This window comes from Oncorhynchus kisutch, linkage group LG11 (assembly GCF_002021735.2).
Source record: "Oncorhynchus kisutch isolate 150728-3 linkage group LG11, Okis_V2, whole genome shotgun sequence".
Classification (NCBI taxonomy): Eukaryota; Metazoa; Chordata; class Actinopteri; order Salmoniformes; family Salmonidae; genus Oncorhynchus; species Oncorhynchus kisutch.
The window spans coordinates 65,480,068-65,501,255 of record NC_034184.2 but is presented as its reverse complement, the minus strand read 5'-3'; the positions used below and the strand labels follow the sequence as shown (position 1 = coordinate 65,501,255).

General features: G+C 45.6%; 1 protein-coding gene across 1 annotated transcript in view; it reads left to right on the top strand.

The window, feature by feature from the left end:
* The window catches only part of prex2 (phosphatidylinositol-3,4,5-trisphosphate-dependent Rac exchange factor 2), a gene marked incomplete in the record, with an annotated part of 241,262 nt that overhangs the window by 161,257 nt on the left and 58,817 nt on the right, over positions 1–21,188 (top strand). Inside the window, 7 exon segments of the mRNA XM_031836115.1 lie at positions 463–591; positions 10,053–10,094; positions 12,065–12,162; positions 12,379–12,525; positions 16,118–16,220; positions 16,573–16,716; positions 17,277–17,391. Of these exon segments, the coding sequence (XP_031691975.1) occupies positions 463–591; positions 10,053–10,094; positions 12,065–12,162; positions 12,379–12,525; positions 16,118–16,220; positions 16,573–16,716; positions 17,277–17,391 (778 nt within the window).

Genomic DNA, 21,188 nt, shown 5'->3' with positions numbered 1-21,188 from the left:
TTTGGACAGTAAAGTAACTTGTCTAAAAAAAAACATCTCTCCTCTCCAATCATTCCTCGATCCCACACCGCTTTCTTCTAAATGATTCAGGATACTGATTTAGCTATTTGGCTACTCCTATCTGTGTCCAGGAGATCTGCGTTATAACCGGAACATCATCCAAAGTGTCCTTACTTAAGGACACTTCAACAAGGCTCTGAATAAAGGTGTCCTACGCCCAAACATAAGCATGTCGTTTTGTCCCAAAAATAAGCTCATATCTATGCAGACACCAAATGTATGCTCCTTTAATTTACATGTAATTCTCTTGGATAGTCACCTGTTGGCAGCATCCTGGGTTAAGGAATGGTTTTTTTTGGATGATCAAGTCCCTCAGTTAAGAACCTGATTCTTTATTGGATCAAGCTGCGTGTTTGGGTACGCTTTCGTTCTCTGATTATAGCATGGTGTTGTGTCTGTCAGAGTTCCAGCAGGAGATGGATCCTCGGGTTAACTGTACCAAGAAGCTCCGTGTCCACATCAAGCAGGACCCATGGAACCTCCCCAGCAGTGTACAGGCCCTCACACACACCATCGCCAAGTTCGTCGAAGGTAAGATGCACACGCTGAGACCTTGAAAAAGCCTCTGTAATGAGTATGTCTCCATCTGCAGTAAAAGTCCACAGAGGTACAAACTTGAGGCAGTGCACCATACAGTACACACAGAACACTGGACACAAAGGCCTTCATCCACACATTAGCCAAGTTGGAAGGTTAGTGCTGAATATGGTACATGCACACCAATTACAACAAAACTCGGGAACATCCCACCAATTACAACAAAACTCAGGAACATCACACCAATTACATCAAAACTCAGGAACATTACACCAGATGCAACAAAACTCAGGAACATCACACCAATTACAACAAAACTCAGGAACATCACACCAATTACAACAAAACTCAGGAACACCACACCAGATGCAACAAAACTCAGGAACATCACACCAATTACAACAAAACTCAGGAACACCACACCAGATGCAACAAAACTCAGGAACATCACACCAGATGCAACAAAACTCAGGAACATCACACCAATTACAACAAAACTCAGGAACATCACACCAATTACAACAAAACTCAGGAACACCACACCAGATGCAACAAAACTCAGGAACATCACACCAATTACAACAAAACTCAGGAACACCACACCAGATGCAACAAAACTCAGGAACATCACACCAGATGCAACAAAACTCAGGAACATCACACCAATTACAACAAAACTCAGGAACATCACACCAATTACAACAAAACTCGGGAACATCACACCAATTACAACAAAACTCGGGAACACCACACCAGATGCAACAAAACATGGGAACACCACACCAGATGCAACAAAACTTGGGAACACCACACCAGATGCAACAAAACTCGGGAACACCACACCAGATGCAACAAAACTCGGGAACACCACACCAGATGCAACAAAACTTGGGAACACCACACCAGATGCAACAAAACTTGGGAACACCACACCAGATGCAACAAAACTCGGGAACACCACACCAGATGCAACAAAACTCGGGAACACCACACCAGATGCAACAAAACATGGGAACACCACACCAGATGCAACAAAACTTGGGAACACCACACCAGATGCAACAAAACTCGGGAACACCACACCAGATGCAACAAAACTCGGGAACACCACACCAGATGCAACAAAACTTGGGAACACCACACCAGATGCCACAACACTCGGGAACACCACACCAGATGCAACAAAACTCGGGAACACCACACCGGATGCAACAAAACTTGGGAACACCACACCAGATGCAACAAAACTTGGGAACACCACACCAGATGCAACAAAACTCGGGAACACCACACCAGATGCAACAAAACTCGGGAACACCACACCAGATGCAACAAAACTTGGGAACACCACACCAGATGCCACAACACTCGGGAACACCACACCAGATGCAACAAAACTCGGGAACACCACACCAGATGCAACAAAACTTGGGAACACCACACCAGATGCCACAACACTCGGGAACACCACACCAGATGCAACAAAACTCGGGAACACCACACCAGATGCAACAAAACTTGGGAACACCACACCAGATGCCACAAAACTAGGGAACACCACACCAGATGCCACAACACTCGGGAACACCACACCAGATGCAACAAAACTAGGGAACACCACACCAGATGCCACAAAACTAGGGAACACCACACCAGATGCCACAACACTCGGGAACACCACACCAGATGCAACAAAACTAGGGAACACCACACCAGATGCCACAAAACTAGGGAACACCACACCAGATGCAACAAAACTAGGGAACACCACACCAGATGCCACAAAACTAGGGAACACCACACCAGATGCAACAAAACTAGGGAACACCACACCAGATGCAACAAAACTAGGGAACACCACACCAGATGCCACAAAACTCGGGAACATCACACCAGATGCCACAAAACTAGGGAACACCACACCAGATGCAACAAAACTAGGGAACACCACACCAGATGCAACAAAACTAGGGAACACCACACCAGATGCAACAAAACTAGGGAACACCACACCAGATGCCACAAAACTAGGGAACACCACACCAGATGCCACAAAACTAGGGAACACCACACCAGATGCCACAACACTCGGGAACACCACACCAGATGCCACAAAACTAGGGAACACCACACCAGATGCCACAAAACTAGGGAACACCACACCAGATGCAACAAAACTTGGGAACACCACACCAGATGCCACAACACTCGGGAACACCACACCAGATGCCACAAAACTAGGGAACACCACACCAGATGCCACAAAACTAGGGAACACCACACCAGATGCAACAAAACTAGGGAACACCACACCAGATGCAACAAAACTAGGGAACACCACACCAGATGCAACAAAACTAGGGAACACCACACCAGATGCAACAAAACTAGGGAACACCACACCAGATGCCACAAAACTAGGGAACACCACACCAGATGCCACAAAACTAGGGAACACCACACCAGATGCAACAAAACTAGGGAACACCACACCAGATGCAACAAAACTAGGGAACACCACACCAGATGCCACAACACTCGGGAACACCACACCAGATGCCACAAAACTAGGGAACACCACACCAATTACAACAAAACTCAGGAACATCACACCAATTACAACAAAACTCAGGAACACCACACCAGATGCAACAAAACTCAGGAACATCACACCAGATGCAACAAAACTCAGGAACATCACACCAATTACAACAAAACTCAGGAACATCACACCAATTACAACAAAACTCGGGAACATCACACCAATTACAACAAAACTCGGGAACACCACACCAGATGCAACAAAACATGGGAACACCACACCAGATGCAACAAAACTTGGGAACACCACACCAGATGCAACAAAACTCGGGAACACCACACCAGATGCAACAAAACTCGGGAACACCACACCAGATGCAACAAAACTTGGGAACACCACACCAGATGCAACAAAACTTGGGAACACCACACCAGATGCAACAAAACTCGGGAACACCACACCAGATGCAACAAAACTCGGGAACACCACACCAGATGCAACAAAACATGGGAACACCACACCAGATGCAACAAAACTTGGGAACACCACACCAGATGCAACAAAACTCGGGAACACCACACCAGATGCAACAAAACTCGGGAACACCACACCGGATGCAACAAAACTTGGGAACACCACACCAGATGCAACAAAACTTGGGAACACCACACCAGATGCAACAAAACTCGGGAACACCACACCAGATGCAACAAAACTCGGGAACACCACACCAGATGCAACAAAACTTGGGAACACCACACCAGATGCCACAACACTCGGGAACACCACACCAGATGCAACAAAACTCGGGAACACCACACCAGATGCAACAAAACTTGGGAACACCACACCAGATGCCACAACACTCGGGAACACCACACCAGATGCAACAAAACTCGGGAACACCACACCAGATGCAACAAAACTTGGGAACACCACACCAGATGCCACAACACTCGGGAACACCACACCAGATGCAACAAAACTCGGGAACACCACACCAGATGCAACAAAACTTGGGAACACCACACCAGATGCCACAAAACTAGGGAACACCACACCAGATGCCACAACACTCGGGAACACCACACCAGATGCCACAACACTCGGGAACACCACACCAGATGCAACAAAACTTGGGAACACCACACCAGATGCCACAAAACTAGGGAACACCACACCAGATGCCACAACACTCGGGAACACCACACCAGATGCCACAACACTCGGGAACACCACACCAGATGCCACAACACTCGGGAACACCACACCAGATGCCACAACACTCGGGAACACCACACCAGATGCCACAACACTCGGGAACACCACACCAGATGCCACAACACTCGGGAACACCACACCAGATGCCACAACACTCGGGAACACCACACCAGATGCCACAACACTCGGGAACACCACACCAGATGCCACAACACTCGGGAACACCACACCAGATGCCACAACACTCGGGAACACCACACCAGATGCCACAACACTCGGGAACACCACACCAGATGCAACAAAACTCGGGAACACCACACCAGATGCAACAAAACTTGGGAACACCACACCAGATGCCACAAAACTAGGGAACACCACACCAGATGCCACAACACTCGGGAACACCACACCAGATGCAACAAAACTAGGGAACACCACACCAGATGCCACAACACTCGGGAACACCACACCAGATGCAACAAAACTTGGGAACACCACACCAGATGCCACAACACTCGGGAACACCACACCAGATGCAACAAAACTTGGGAACACCACACCAGATGCCACAAAACTAGGGAACACCACACCAGATGCCACAACACTCGGGAACACCACACCAGATGCCACAACACTCGGGAACACCACACCAGATGCAACAAACTCGGGAACACCACACCAGATGCAACAAAACTTGGGAACACCACACCAGATGCCACAAAACTAGGGAACACCACACCAGATGCCACAACACTCGGGAACACCACACCAGATGCCACAAAACTAGGGAACACCACACCAGATGCCACAAAACTCGGGAACACCACACCAGATGCCACAACACTCGGGAACACCACACCAGATGCAACAACACTCGGGAACACCACACCAGATGCAACAACACTCGGGAACACCACACCAGATGCCACAACACTCGGGAACACCACACCAGATGCCACAACACTAGGGAACACCACACCAGATGCCACAACACTCGGGAACACCACACCAGATGCAACAACACTCGGGAACACCACACCAGATGCCACAACACTCGGGAACACCACACCAGATGCCACAACACTAGGGAACACCACACCAGATGCCACAACACTCGGGAACACCACACCAGATGCCACAACACTCGGGAACACCACACCAGATGCAACAACACTCGGGAACATCACACCAGATGCAACAACACTCGGGAACACCACACCAGATGCAACAACACTCGGGAACATCACACACAACAGATGCATAAATATAAAGGTTTGAGATGAAACCACTTAAACTGAGTTGTAGAGCAGAAGCCTCTCCCTGGTTAGTCCTTAGCATCCCAAATACAGTGCCTTCAGTAAGTATTCATACCCCTTGACTTATTCCACATTTTGTTGTGTTACAGTAGAGGTGGGGAACCTTTTTGCCATCAAGGGCCATTTGGATATTTATAAATTAATTTGGGGGACATATTATTACAATTTGCTATTTTCTCCATTATTCATGTTTTAATGTGACTTTGATCACTGACATTGGTTTTATAGTTTAAATATGACTTTTATGATGTGTGTCCTTGAGTATTTAGAAAAGTGCTAGTCCTTTTTAAATAAATATTAGTATTGTAAATAATGTTGTTATTATGATTACTTGTTCAAACTCACCTCTAATCTGATGGCTGGAACTGTTCATCTTTGACGAGGCATTTGAATTCAGCTGGCAGTGAAGATGACGCTACTCCCAGCTGGTTTTCCTGGTTTGTGTCAGTCAGTCTTGAGCAGAATCGAGTGTTTGCAAGAGTCAGTTTGGAAAAGAACTGCTCACAGCAGGAGGTCGTCCCGAACACAGACGCAAATATAATTGCACGTCTCCTCAGAACAGGAAAATGCTCAGCACTAACGTACATTTTGTAGAACTCAAGGAGAGGGAGGTTGTTGTACCTGGCTTTGAGCTCACTATTGCTTTGCAGCTCAATGACTTCCTGTTGTAGGCCATCCGGCACATCCGCTGGTTCGACGTTAAACGGGGTTGCAAATATGTTCTACTCCAGTTGTTTACTTTTCACAAACTTAAACTGCTCACAAAATGCCTTTGCGAGCTTTCCACACTCACCGCCATATTCTGACGTAAACTCAGGCTCTTGTCCTTGCAGAGTAGGAAAATGCACTGTGTTACCCCTTTCTAGTTGGACTTGCCACAGCTTTAATTTCGCTTCGAACGATTTCACGTTTGACAGCAGATCGTTGAGAAGCTGGTTCGGCCCTTGGAGCTTGATGTTAAAGTCAGACAGACACTTGGTTATGTCCACCATGAAGGCCAAATCACACATCCACTTGTCATCACTCAGTTCCACGACAGGTTTCTCTTTCATCTCCATGAATAGTTTTACTTCATCCTTCAGTCCGTAAAACTGCCCGAGCATGTTTTTCCTGGCTCAACCATCGCACCTCGCAGTGGTAAACCAGATCACCATACTCCGATTCAAGGTCCCTCAATAGCTCCTTAAACTGGCGGTTATCCAGCCCTTTGCTTTTGATCAAATTGAGGGTCGACGGGACAGTTGCCATTACGTTGTTCGGGCTTCAGGGACTGTGCACACAGACTTTCTTGATGTGTGCTGCCGTTGCATACAATTAAATCAGTTGGATCAAGACTGAGACAACTCATTTATTTTTTCACTAATGCTGTTAACCCCTTTTTCGAGCCACTTCATTTTTTTTTACCGTAGCTCAGATTTGCTCATAGCCGAGACAAGTATCTCAAACAAGTCCTCACCTCTGGTGGTGCCATGCATGGCTTCCAAAGACAGCAATTCCTGCCTTGTGTCAAACTCAGCAGTAATCCCATGCACAAAAAATGGCAAATTGGGCAGTATTTGTTGTCAGTCATTTCATCACATGAAGAAGGTTTTCAAGAAGGAGTCCTTCAATGTTTTTTCAATATCTTGTGCCATGTCAGTTATCGCTCCGTGACAATTCTTCAAGACAAACTGACACTTTGGAACAATTTAACTTTGCCTGGTGCTAGCAACTCTGCAGTGGCAAGGAGACACTCTTTTACAAAAACTCCTTCCGAATGAGGCTTCAGTTTCTTTGCGATAAGCTAGCTCACCACAGAACCTGCTTGCATAACATCTTCCCCATCTAAACGAGGTTTCGTGAAGGCGGCTTGTTGGACACCCCGCTGAAGAGCAATGACTTTATCCACACCAAGTTGTCCTCGCAACTCATTCAGTTTAGCATGTTTCGAGCTGTAATGACGCTCAAATTTTTTACTATTTTATTTTAGTGAAAAAAATTATGTCTAGAGAAAATAAATATATTTATGAATTGGCAAGGGGGCCTGATCAAACGGTCTCGTAGGCCGTATACGGCCTGGAGGCCGGACGTCCCCCACCCCTGTGTTACACCTTGAAATTCAAAATGGATTAAATATTGTTATTTCTCACCCATCTACACATAATACCCCATAATGACAAAGTGAAAACACGTTTTTAGAAAAAATTGAAAATGTTTTGAAAATTGAAAATGAAATACAAATATCTCATTTACATGTATTCACACCCCTGAGTCATGTTAGAATCACTTTTGACAGCGATTATAGCTGTGAGTCTTTCTGGGTAAGTCTCAAAGAGCTTTGCACAACTGGATTGTACAATATTTGCACATTATTCTTTTCAAAATTCTTCAAGCTCTGTCAAATTGTCTATTGATCATTGATAGACAACCATTTTCAAGTCATGCCATAGATTTTCAAGCAGATTTCAGTCAAAACTATAACTTGGCCACTCAGGAACATTCACAGTCTTCTTGGTAAGCAACTCCAGTGTAGATTTTGCCTTGTGTTTTAGGTTATTGTCCTGCTGAAAGGTGAATTCATCTTCCAGTGTCTGGTGGAAAGCGGACTGAACCAGGTTTTCCTCTAGGATTTTGCCTGTGCTTAGCTCCATTCCATTTCTTTTTTTATCCTGAAAAACTCCCCAGTTCTTAACAATTACAAGCATACCCATAACATGATGCAGCCACTATTATGCTTGAAAACATAGAGGGTGGTACTTTGTAACATGTTGTATTGGATGTCCCCCAAACATAACACTTTGTATTCAGGACAAAAAGTGAATTGCTTTGCCACCTTCTTTGCAGTATTACTTTACTGTCTTGTTGCAAACAGGATGAAAGATGTATTTTTTTTCACTCTGTCAATTAGGTTAGTATTGTGGAGTAACTACAATGTTGTTGAACCATCCTCACTTTTCTCCTATCACAGACATTACACTTTGTAACTGTTTTAAAGACACCATTGGCCTCATGTTGAAATCCCTGAGTGGTTTCCTTCCTCTCCGGCAACTGAGTTAGGAAGGATGCCTGTGTCTTTGTAGTGACTGGGTGTATTGATACACCATCCAAAGTGTAATCAATAACCATGCTCTAAGGGATATTCAATGTCTGTTTTTTTGTTTTATTCCCCATCTACAAATAGGTGTTATTATTTGTGAGGCATTGGAAAGCCTTCCTGGTCTTTCTGGTTGAATCTGTGTTAGAAAATCACTGCTCGCCTGAGGAACCTTACAGATAATTGTATGTATGGGGTACAGAGATGAGGTAGTTATTCAAAAATCATGTTAAACACTTGTATTGCGCACAGAGTGAATCCATGCAACTTATTATGTAACTTGATAAGCACATTTTTACTCATGAACTTATTTAGGTGTTGAATACATGTTGACTCAAGATATTTCAGCTTTCATTTTGAACTAATTTGTAAAAATGTCATAATTCCACTTTGACATAATGGGGTATTGTGTGTAGGCCAGTGACATAATGGGGTATTGTGTGTAGGCCAGTGACATAATGTGGTATTGTGTGTAGGCCAGTGACATAATGGGGTATTGTGTGTAGGCCAGTGACATAATGGGGTATTGTGTGTAGGCCAGTGACATAATGGGGTATTGTGTGTAGGCCAGTGACATAATGGGGTATTGTGTGTAGGCCAGTGACAAAAATACCTCTTTTTTTAATCAGGCTGTAACACAACAAAATATGGAAAATGTCAAGGGGTGTGAACTCTTTCTGAAGGCGCAGTGTATTAATCCAACATTCTGACTCTATTTATTTCAGTCGGAGTGTGTGTTTGTGTGGGAATTAAGTGTGTGTGTGTGCCTAAATCCCTGATCAGATCACACTTCTGTGAAAGTGAGTGTGTGTGTGTGACTTTGTGTGTGACTTTGTTTGTGTGTGTGTTTGACTTTGTGTGTGTGTTTGTGACTTTGTGTGTGTGTTTATGACTTTGTGTGTGTGTTTGTGACTTTGTGTGGTTGTTCATGACTTTGTATGTGTGTTTGACTCTGTGTGTTTGACTCTGTGTGTGTGACTGTGTGTGTGTGTGACGTTGTGTGTGAAATAAGCAGTGGAACAGCGTAACCTCTCAAGATGACTTCCTCACCCAGCCTCTATGCTGCCAAGGTTTTTAATGTTCCACAAACACCACTGTGGCTTTGATATTGATACTAAACACACACAGATTCATATTATCTGTGTGCTTCAGTTGTGACGTTAGTCTTCACATGTGTAGAGACCTATCTAGACCTAACGGGGCGGTTGGTGAGAGACATCCTATCAGGTTTTATGGGTCAGAAGCACCAAAGTATCCTAAAGTCTCTGAGAGTCTAACCTTGGTTTGTTCTTCACTATTCCAGAGGTGAAGACACGACTGCTCTTGGTCCTACTACAGTACACAGGTTGGTTTTCCTCTCCTCATAAATGCCTTGGATGTAAAAAACAATGTACAGTTGATAGGGACACACACACACACACCACAGTGTCCTCAATACACACATCTGCAATGAAACAGAGGAGTGAAATTGAATTCTAGGGACTAAACTGCAGATCATCTACATAGCTCTCTCTCCACACGGTAATTGAGACACTAGCTAAGACCTCCTAAAACACCTACAGGAACAAAGTCCCTCATGATCCCATTACAGCACCCTTAAGAACACATATCTCCCTATTTCTCAAGGTTATAGAGTGAACAGATTCTCCTGAGTAGCGCAGCGGTCTACGGCACTGCATCTCTGTGATACAGGCGTCACTACAGACCCTGGTTTGATCCCGGGCTGTATCAAAACCGTCCGCGATCTGGAGTCCCATATGGCGGCGCACAATTGGCCCAGCGTCGTCCGGGTTAGGGGAGGGGTAGGCCGTCATTGTAAAATAAGAATTTGTTCTTAATTGACTTGCCTAGTTAAATACTAACAAATCATTTAATAAAAGATAAGAATGTGGCATAGAGGAGGCACATTATGAATTCTACTGGAGGTTCCTGAACCCATTTTAAAATGAGTGCATTGCTTAACTTCTCCTTGCAGGCAATTTTTCAGGAAATGATGGCACCAGACAATTTATTTTCAGCTACAGACCACCTGTCTCTTGACTCCATGTATTTCAAATTCATGTTTTATGCCCAACTGACTTGAACGTTGACCACAATTGAACTTTGAAAAACTTTTAACTCGACCCAGGGAGTTAATGTAATTTGTGTTCAGCATCGATAACAAGTTCATTTTCTCTCACACACCTCCCCTATCTCTGTCTCTTCCTCTCACTCTCTTCCTCCCTCTCTCTCCCCCCCCATACCACCCTCCATCTCTCCCTCTCTCTACCTCCCTCCATCCCTCCCGCTCTCTACCTCCCTCATCCCTCCCTCTCTCTACCTCCCTCATCCCTCCCTCTCTCTACCTCCCTCCCTCTCTCTACCTCCATCCATCCCTCCCTCTCTCTACCTCCCTCACTCCATCCCTCCCACTCCCTCTTTCTCTCTCTCTCTCTCTCTCTCCTCTCTCTCTCTCTCTCTCTCTCTCTCTCAGTCTCCTCTCTCATCTCTCTCTCTCTCCTCTCTCTACCTCCCTCCATCCCTCCCTCTCTCTCTCAACCTCCCTCCATCCCTCCCTCTCTCTCTCTACCTCCCTCCATCCCTCCCTCTCTCTCTCTACCTCCCTCCATCCCTCCCTCTCTCTCTCTAACCTCCCTACATCCCTCCCTCCCTCTCTCTACCTCCCTCCTTCTCTCTACCTCCCTCCATTCCTCCCTCCCTCTCTCTACCTCCCTCCTCTCTCTACCTCCCTCCATCCCTCCCCCTCTCTCTCTACCTCCCTCCATCCCTCCCTCTCTCTCTCTACCTCCCTCCATCCCTCCCTCCCTCTCTCTACCTCCCTCCTTCTCTCTACCTCCCTACATCCCTCCCTCCCTCTCTCTACCTCCCTCCTTCTATCTACCTCCCTCCATCCCTCCCTCCCTCTCTCTACCTCCCTCCTTCTCTCTACCTCCCTCCATCCCTCCCTCTCTCTCTCTACCTCCCTCCATCCATCCCTCTCTCTCTCTACCTCCCTCAATCCCTCCCTCCCTCTCTCTACCTCCCTCCTTCTCTCTACCTCCCTCCATCCCTCCCTCCCTCTCTCTACCTCCCTCCTTCTCTCTACCTCCCTCCATCCCTCCCCCTCTCTCTCTACCTCCCTCCATCCCTCCCCCTCTCTCTCTACCTCCCTCCATCCCTCCCTCTCTCTCTCTCTACCTCCCTCCATCCCTCCCTCCCTCTCTCTACCTCCCTCCTTCTCTCTACCTCCCTCCATCCCTCCCACCCTCTCTCTACCTCCCTCCATCCCTCCCTCCATCCCTCCCTCCCTCTCTCTACCTCCCTCCATCCCTCTAGACTCAGAGATCCAGTTAAGAAGAGATATGGTATTCTGTCAGTCTCTGGTAGCAGCTGTTTGTGCCTTCTCCCAACACCTACTGGCTGTTCTCAACCAGGTAACAGTGAGTTTGTGTGCGTGTGTGTGTGTGCGTGCGAGGGCGTGCTTGTGTGTGCATTTCAACATTTCTATAACTTTCCCCAAATTCTCCAGAATCAGGAGGCAATGACCAGGAAGTACGGGATCCTCCGGGAATTGGGGAAAATTACTGGAATTTTGTAACCCTACAGCTAGCGTAACATTTTAACCCCCCCCCACCCCCCCCCCCCTCCAGACCCAGGGATCAGGCAGGGAGGCAGACCCAGAGGCCCCGGACCCCCAGGACCCTCAGGAGGCCCAGGAGGCAAGCCGACGGTGGCTGGAACAGATAGCCTCCGCTGGGCTACTTCTCCACTTCCAGTCCCTCCTCTCTCCCAACCTGGTGAGTGACTGGCAGACAGGAAGCTATCAACAACCCCTGGACACTCATTGCATATTGAGGCTAAATATGATTGATTTGCAACACACAAAAAATGCTAAGATGTTGCCCCCAAATATTCCACATTATTCAAAATACTCTGCACGGCACCTGATTCAAAACTAGATTAGAATAGTATATTGTAAGCCCTGTTAGTTCTTTACCAGAGGAGATGCTTGGTGGCCTCACCTCACCTCATCTCCACGCCAAATCAGCTCCAGAACAAAGACAAACAAACTTAGTGCTCCTGTGTGTATGTGACCGCCCGCAGTGGAGTTGAATTGATTGTGCATGTGTGCGTGTGTGCGTGTGAGTGTGTGTGTGTGTGCGTGTGCGTGCGTGCGCGTGTACCGGGCTCCCTGGAGAGGGGTAGGACGGTGACGTTAGGTTGATTGCGGTTTTGAACAGCCATGTCATTGTACTGTGACTGTCCTCAGAGGAGCGACTGTCCTCTTGTTTAATGAGGGGACTTGGCTCTCCTAGCGTCCTACAGTACACCCAATACTGCCCCTCCATGGTTCAGCAACCGGACACTATGTAGCTCTGTAGCCCAGCTTAGCACTGCTGTGTTGGTACAGTTCAGTACAGGATAACCGATAACAGACCAGATTTGACCTCTGTCAATCCCCACACACATACGTCTACATTAGGATAGTTGCAGAACTCGTAGTTGTAGTCAGTTCTTGATCAGTGCACTTTGTTTAAGTGCACTAGAGCACTACAGTTTGTCATTGTGTTAGAGAGACTCTCCAAGTCTAACTTCACCCACTTAGAGAACAGAGGAGGAAGAGTTTTGCCCCCTGGTCTGAAGGGGATGAAGGGAAGAATATCACTCAGAAAGCAATTATTTTTCCCAGTGATATTTTCGAATCATTATTTATACACTGACTGAATGGTTGAGATAGCCAAAATGTCATTTAAAGTGAAAAGAAGTGGAATTTTCTGGATTTCAGAAGTGAAACTCCATTTAATTTGAGACAGGATTAAGTAAGAGGATCTCCCTCTCCCTCTCCCTCTCCCTCTCCCTCTCCCTCTCCCTCTCCCTCTCCACATCTTAACTCTAAGCAGAGGCACTGTACCTGCAGGTGCAAGCAAAAATCAAAGGCAGTGGTGTGTGTGTGCATGCCGAACCGTGTGTGTGTGTGTGTGTGCATGCCGAACCGTGTGTGTGTGTGTGTGTGTGTGTGTGTGTGTGTGTGTGTGTGTGTGTGTGTGCATGCCGAACCGTGTGTGTGTGTGTGTGTGTGTGTGCATGCCGAACCGTGTGTGTGTGTGTGTGTGTGTGTGTGTGTGCATGCCGAACCGTGTGTGTGTGTGTGTGCATGCCGAACCGTGTGTGTGTGTGTGTGTGTTAAACCCGCTCTCGGTGAACCTTGCCACACACCATTCCGAGGTAGTGGTTGGTTCCTGGTAAGCAACGACCGTACTCTCTGTTCTCACACGACAGTCAGTCAGGGCATCCCTAATATCTCTTCAGTAACACTTCAACCACACAGTAGGTACATAATGCTTCTGCTGCACCGTTTATTAGAGAGGGGGGGGGATAAGATGGAGAGAGAGAGGAGGAGTGTGACAGAGGAGCAGATAGGCACTAGCCAAAGCGTTTCCTTCTCCTCTGTGTCTGGCCTGGGAGCAGATGTGTTAGTTGTTTGTGTGAGAGGATGTTGTGACGGATGTTGGGAAGGGAAGCAGACACACACACCAGGCACTGTACACTCACTTTAACCCACACGCACCAACATGTAAACAAACTGCTTGGAGAATAGGAAAGGAAGCAGACACACACATTCTCTCACATGCTGACCCACTGTTGTGTTTCTCTGTCTCAAACACACATTCTCTCACACGCTGACCCACTTTTGTGTTTCTCTGTCTCAAACACACATTCTCTCACACGCTGACCCACTGTTGTGTTTCTCTGTCTCAAACACACATTCTCTCACACGCTGACCCACTGTTGTGTTTCTCTGTCTCAAACACACATTATCTCACACGCTGACCCACTGTTGTGTTTCTCTGTCTCAAACACACATTATCTCACACACAAAGTTGTGTGTTTCTCTGTGCAGACTGACAGTTGTGGCTGCTTCGCGAGATGGATTGTTGTCTCTACCTTCTTACCCTTTGTGCTGTTGTCTGTGCCCAATAATATTTGTGCCATGTTTTGTGTTGCTGCCATGTTGTGTTGCTACCATGTTGTTGTTATGTTTTGTTGCTACCATGTTATTATGTTGTGTTGCTACCAAACTGTGTTGTCATGTGTTGCTGCCATGTTGTGTTGCTGCCATGTTGTTGTTATGTTGTGTTGCTACCATGTTGTTGTTACGCTGTGTTGCTACCATGTTGTTATGTTGTGTTGCTACCATGTTGTTATGTTGTGTTGCTACCATGTTGTTATTATGTTGTGTTGCTACCATGTTGTTAAGTTGTGTTGCTACCATGTTGTTGTTATGTTGTGTTGCTACCATGTTGTTGTTATGTTGTGTTGCTACCATGTTGTTATTATGTTGTGTTGCTACCATGTTGTTGTTGTGTTGTGTTGCTACCATGTTGTTATTATGTTGTGTTGCTACCATGTTGTTGTTATGTTGTGTTGCTACCATGTTGTTGTTATGTTGTGTTGCTACCATGTTGTTATTATGTTGTGTTGCTACCATGTTGTTGTTATGTTGTGTTGCTACCATGTTGTTATTATGTTGTGTTGCTACCATGTTGTTGTTATGTTGTGTTGTTATTATGTTGTGTTGCTACCATGTTGTTAATATGTTGTGTTGCTACCATGTTGTTGTTATGTTGTGTTGTTATTATGTTGTGTTGCTACCATGTTGTTGTTATGTTGTGTTGCTACCATGTTGTTGTTATGTTGTGTTGCTACCATGTTGTTATTATGTTGTGTTGCTACCATGTTGTTGTTATGTTGTGTTGCTACCATGTTGTTATTATGTTGTGTTGCTACCATGTTGTTGTTATGTTGTGTTGTTATTATGTTGTGTTGCTACCATGTTGTTGTTATGTTGTGTTGCTTCCACACTGTGTTGTCATGTGTTGCTGCCATGCTATGTTGTTGTCTTAGGTGTCTCTTTATGTAGTGTTGTGTTGTCTCTCTTGTTGTGATGTGTGTTTTGTCCTATATTTAAATGTTTGATCCCAGCCCCCGTCCCCGCAGGAGGCCTTTTGGTAGGCCGTCATTGTAAATAAGAATGTGTTAACTGACTTGTATAGTTTAATTTTTTTTTAAATTAAAACTGATGAGCAGGCCATGTTGGAGGGTTGACTGATTGTGTTTCTCTCTACAGACTGATGAGCAGGCCATGTTGGAGGGTTGACTGATTGTGTTTCTCTCTACAGACTGATGAGCAGGCCATGTTGGAGGGTTGACTGATTGTGTTTCTCTCTACAGACTGATGAGCAGGCCATGTTGGAGGGTTGACTGATTGTGTTTCTCTCTACAGACTGATGAGCAGGCCATGTTGGACAGTTGACTGATTGTGTTTCTCTCTACAGACTGATGAGCAGGCCATGTTGGAGGGTTGACTGATTGTGTTTCTCTCTACAGACTGATGAGCAGGCCATGTTGGAGGATACTCAGGTAGCTCTGATTGACTTGGAGAAAGTCACCTTCTACTTCAGAGAGTTTGAAGGAGAACCACTGGTTGCAAGTATGTATGGAGAGACATGATCCTGTACGACATAGTGTAAATCTATAGGAGATCACCCCCTGTCCCGACTCCATTCATTTAGATAACATTATCTTGCTGTAAATGGAATTCAACTCATTTCAATTACATTCAGCTCAGCTTCATTCAATCCCATTTGGCTTGTTGTGTTCCCTGCTGTATATAACACGTTGTTTATTAAACCTGTTATGTTCCCATCTGTATAACTACGCACCAAATGGAACCTGCTGCTCGTAGGGCTCTGGTCAAAAGTAGTGCACTATGTAGGGAATAGGGTTGCATTGATGACGCAGCCTATGTATGGCCCTAGAACCTTGCTGTCTCTCTCTCCCAGACATGCCCATGTCGTATGAGGTGGAGGGGACCCGCCAGGCCCTGAAGGTCTGTTTCTACCTGGAGACATTCTACTTCTCCCAGCTACCCCAGCGCCTCCGGAACGGAGGAGGCTTCAAGATCTACCCTGCCCTGTTCACCCAGGGTAAGACCCCGCTTGGCCAAACAGGGTCCATTATCACAACGAACGATCAGAGAAGGAACGTTGATCTAGGATCACTTTTGCCTTTTAGATCATGATGAAGACGGTTACACGGAAGGGGAGGAACTGATCCTAGATCAGCACTCCTTCTCTGTGATGCTTTATGAATACGGGTCAGGATATTGGTGGATTCTCGTAATTGTTTGTCTTTTTTTTGTCTTCTCTAGCATTTCACGTGTTTAATTTCATATCTATATCACTACCTCTATAATGCATGGTTGGGAAAGAGCCTGCAGGGCGTTTCACTGTACTGTTTAACACCTGCTGGGTCCTGTGCATGTGACAGTAAAACTAGAGTGCTGTATCTCTGCAGTAACACATTGTAATGTGTCTCTCTCCCCTCTCCGTCTCCCCTCTGTCTCTCCTCTCTCTCACCTCTCCCCCTCTCTCTCTCCTCCCCTCTCTCTCCTCCCCCCCTTTCTCTGTCTCCTCTCTCTCTCCCTCTCTCTCTCTTTTCCTCCTCCTCCTCTCTCCTCTCCCACTCTGTCACTGTGTGTGTGTAGCTCTAGAGAGTATGGAAGGGTATTACTACAGGGATAGTGTGTCTGTAGAGGAATACCAGGCTCAGATTAACTCTGCCTCGCTGGACAAAGTCAAACAGTACTACAAGAGACTGAGGTATGGGCTGCTAGTACACACACACACACGTTCTCTAACCTTTGCGAAAGACTTCTCCCGACATCGCCTGTTGACAGGCTGATAGGATTGATATGACTTCTATAGTTTTACTTCCTTCCTGTCTGCCCAGTGTGTTGTTCCTGTCCTCAAGGAGAAACAGCAGAGACATTAGAGCTTCTCTCTGCAGGTTGTCTAATATACTTTGACACAACATTCCATTCCAGCACACACACACACACACATGCACGCTCGCGCACACACATATACTCATGCACACACACACTCACGCGCACACACACACACATTCTGGCGCCTGGCTGCCACCCAGAACACACAGCAGGCCAGCAAAGTGATTTGCTGAATAGGCACAGCGGGACTGTGCTGTGATTGGTCGAGAACAGCACAGCAGGTCAGCACCTTGATTGGCTGAAAGCACCCAGCGTGTCGGCACAATGATGGTGATGGAGTACCACTGCAGAGCCGGGTGGACCCGGTTTCCTCACGCCCCATTGGCACACACACACATGGGGCCCCTCCCCTGATTGGCTACCCACCCCCATCGAATAATGACATGGAAATGATATACAGGGTTTCTATAAGATTCAGAACATCTGTGAGAATTGGAAATCTGGGGTTGTGCCTATATAGTGCAGTGCTTTTGACCAGAGCCTTAAGTGCCCTGGTCAAAAGTAGAGCACTTTAAAGGGAATTGGACGCAATTTGGGAAGCAGCCATGGAGTGTTTTAATACATCTTTACCACCCCCCCTTCCATCTGGGTGACCTGTTAAGTACTGTCATATCTCTGTGATATGAGGTCTAAATATCAATGGGTTTTTATATTAAAGCAAAATAAGTGAGATTTCAGAAGATGCGGGGGGAAAACCGAACGTTTTCGTTCTTCAATGTGTGTGTCTGTTAGGGGGGGTGGGGGGGGCAAGCGAACTGTGTCTTTCCATTATTGTTAATTAAGGAGTGAAAAGCAGCTTTGGCAAATGGTCTCCTATCAGGTTCTGTTCGTCCAGAGTGACTTCCAGTCAGTGCATTCATCTTAAGATAGCTAGGTGTCACAACCACATAGCTGTCATAGTAAGTTCATCTTTCCTCAATAAGGTCAGCAAAGTCTAGAAAGTTAGTTTACAAAAGGCTTTTTTGTTGTTTTTTACTGGGGGGGTTGTGGGATTATTTATGATACACTTTGTAGAGGCAGGGTTTCAGGTGTTTTCGGAAGATGGGGAAGGGACTCTGCTGTCCTAGCTTCAGGGGGAAGCTGGCTCCACCAGTGTAGGGGACGTGGCTGCACAAAGCAGTGAAAGGCAAGGGAATAGACTGTAACACCAGTGTTACCCTAGTGTCTACACCCTTATGCTATACTAGGGGAAGTGTGTTTCCATAGCTAGGGCTGGGAGTGAGGACTTGTGAAGGGCAGAATCAACAATCTTGGCATAATCAAGACAGTTGCTTTGTGAGAAACTGTTAAAGTTCACAGTTAACCGTTGTTATGTAAACGCCAGCTGAAAAGTACCAGTGGCCTGGCTTTGGCCCCAAGTGAGAGAGAGTTGCTGGCCAGCGTAGATGGAAACAGAACTGAGCCTTTTGGGTAAAACGTTAGCGTAAATCCTATATGGAATTGCACCATAAGCGTGATAGGGAACTAAACTATTTGGACACTTGGCTACTCTCAGTGCTAGCAGTAGAGACTGCCAATAAAAGCTTGAGTTGGAGATGGAGGCTTGAGGCGGCAGGTAGCCTAGTGGTTAGAGCGTTGTGCCAGTAACCGAAAGGTTGCTAGATCGAATCCCTGAGCTGACAAGGTACAAATCTGTCGTTCTGTCCCTGAAAAAGTCAGTTAACCCACTGTTCCAAGGCCGTCATTGTGAATAAGAATTTGTTCTTAACTGACTTGCCTAGTTAAACAAAGGTTAAATAAATACATAAATAATAATACAAAATATCTAGTACCAGATTAGTCTACTCCTTACATTAAAATCATCCTTCCAGATTTTGGCAATGAAGCCATTCCCCGAGTCAGATGAACGCATGGATACCATTTTTATGTCTCTGAATCCAGTATGATGGAAGTTAGGCGAGCCAATGCTAACTAGCGTTAGCGAAATGACTGGAAGTCAGGCTAGCAGTTACCGTAGACTCCAAGTCATTGCGCTAATGCTATTTAGCAAATGCGCTAACGCTGGTTAGCAACTTCATTTAAACTGCACGCGGAGACATTAAAATGGTGTCCACGAGTTCATCGGACTCTGGGGTAGTAGATAAAGGGCCTCATAGCCAAAATCCTGAAGGATCCCTTTAACCATTAGGGGGAGGCAAAAAATAGCTGACACTGAATCAGGGGTTAGATGCCAAAAAAAATCACTACCCCAAATGAAACACATATAGTTACCATCTGAGAGATCCTCACCACCTTTAGAGGGTTGCAGTCATGATAAACATTAAATGATATTAAGATCCGATAATGTAGTCAGATTTGACAATGTAGTCCAATCCGATAATGTAGCCAGATTAAATAATGTAGTCCGGTCATACAATGTAGTCAGATTAGATAATGTAGTCAGATTAGATAATGTGGTTTGACCAAATAATGTAGTCAAGTTAGATAATGTAGTCCAATCAGATAATGTAGTCAGATTTAGATAATGTAGTCAGATCAGATCATGAATATCATAGAGCGTAGCCTGATTTTAGATCTCAGTCAATGGAATAATGGGTTACAACGTCTTCCAAAGTACATTCCCATTCCGTTCCCCAATACCTGAGAGCCCGTCTGTTCAGCTACGTACGTGTTCATATCAGGCATGAAGTAAACATCTGTTCTTGATACTGGAGTTAATTAGTCCCAGAACTACGTAGGGCCCAAGATCAAACTCATTGAAGCGCCCCAAATGGCACCCTATTCCCTATCTAGTGCATTACTTTTGACCTGGTCATATACACTATGTAGGGACTAGGGTGCCATTTGGGACACATATATTGTGGTATGAATGGGGGAATCTGCCTTGGCTACGCTTGATTTAGAAACCGGCATCAGCCATTTGTGCGTGTGTGTGTGTTTGTGTGTGTCTGCCATGTGTGCCACATCATCCCCTAATACCTCTCATGTCTCAGGAGGGCAGTCAGCGTTACGTTTTTCATTTTAGTTGCAGCGTGATGGAGGGAGCTCAACAATAGGTCTTTCCATGATCTATTGCCTCATATTTTAGATAAACATCGTTGGTTTTTACTATAGCTACAGAAACTCAGTCAACCTGAGTCATTTTCCATCATTCTCTGATAGTTTGACCTTTTCAAATGTCTCTCTCTCTTTTTCTCTCTTTCTTTCTCTCTTTCTTTCTCTCTTTCTTTCTCTCTCTCTTTTCTCTCTTTCTCTCTTTCTCTCTCTATTTCTCTCTCTTTCTTTCTCTTTCTTTCTCTCTCTCTTTTCTCTCTTTGCTCTCTCTTTCTCTCTCTCTCAATCATTCTCTCTTTCTTTCTCTCTCTCTTTCTCTCAATCATTCTCTCTTTCTTTCTCTCTCTCTTTCTCTCAATCATTCTCTCTTTCTTTCTCTCTCTCTTTCTCTCAATCATTCTCTCTCTCTATTTCTTTCTTTCTCTCTCTCTCTATTTCTTTCTCTCTCTTTCTTTCTTTCTTTCTCTCTCTTTCTCTCTCTCTCTCTTTCTTTCCTTTCTCTCTCTCTCTCAATCATTCCCTCAATCATTCTCTCTCTCTCTCTCTCTCTCTCTCTCTCTCTCTCTCTGTCACAACATTATCCACTGGGTTTTTCTGGGGCTATTGTCCTCTTTT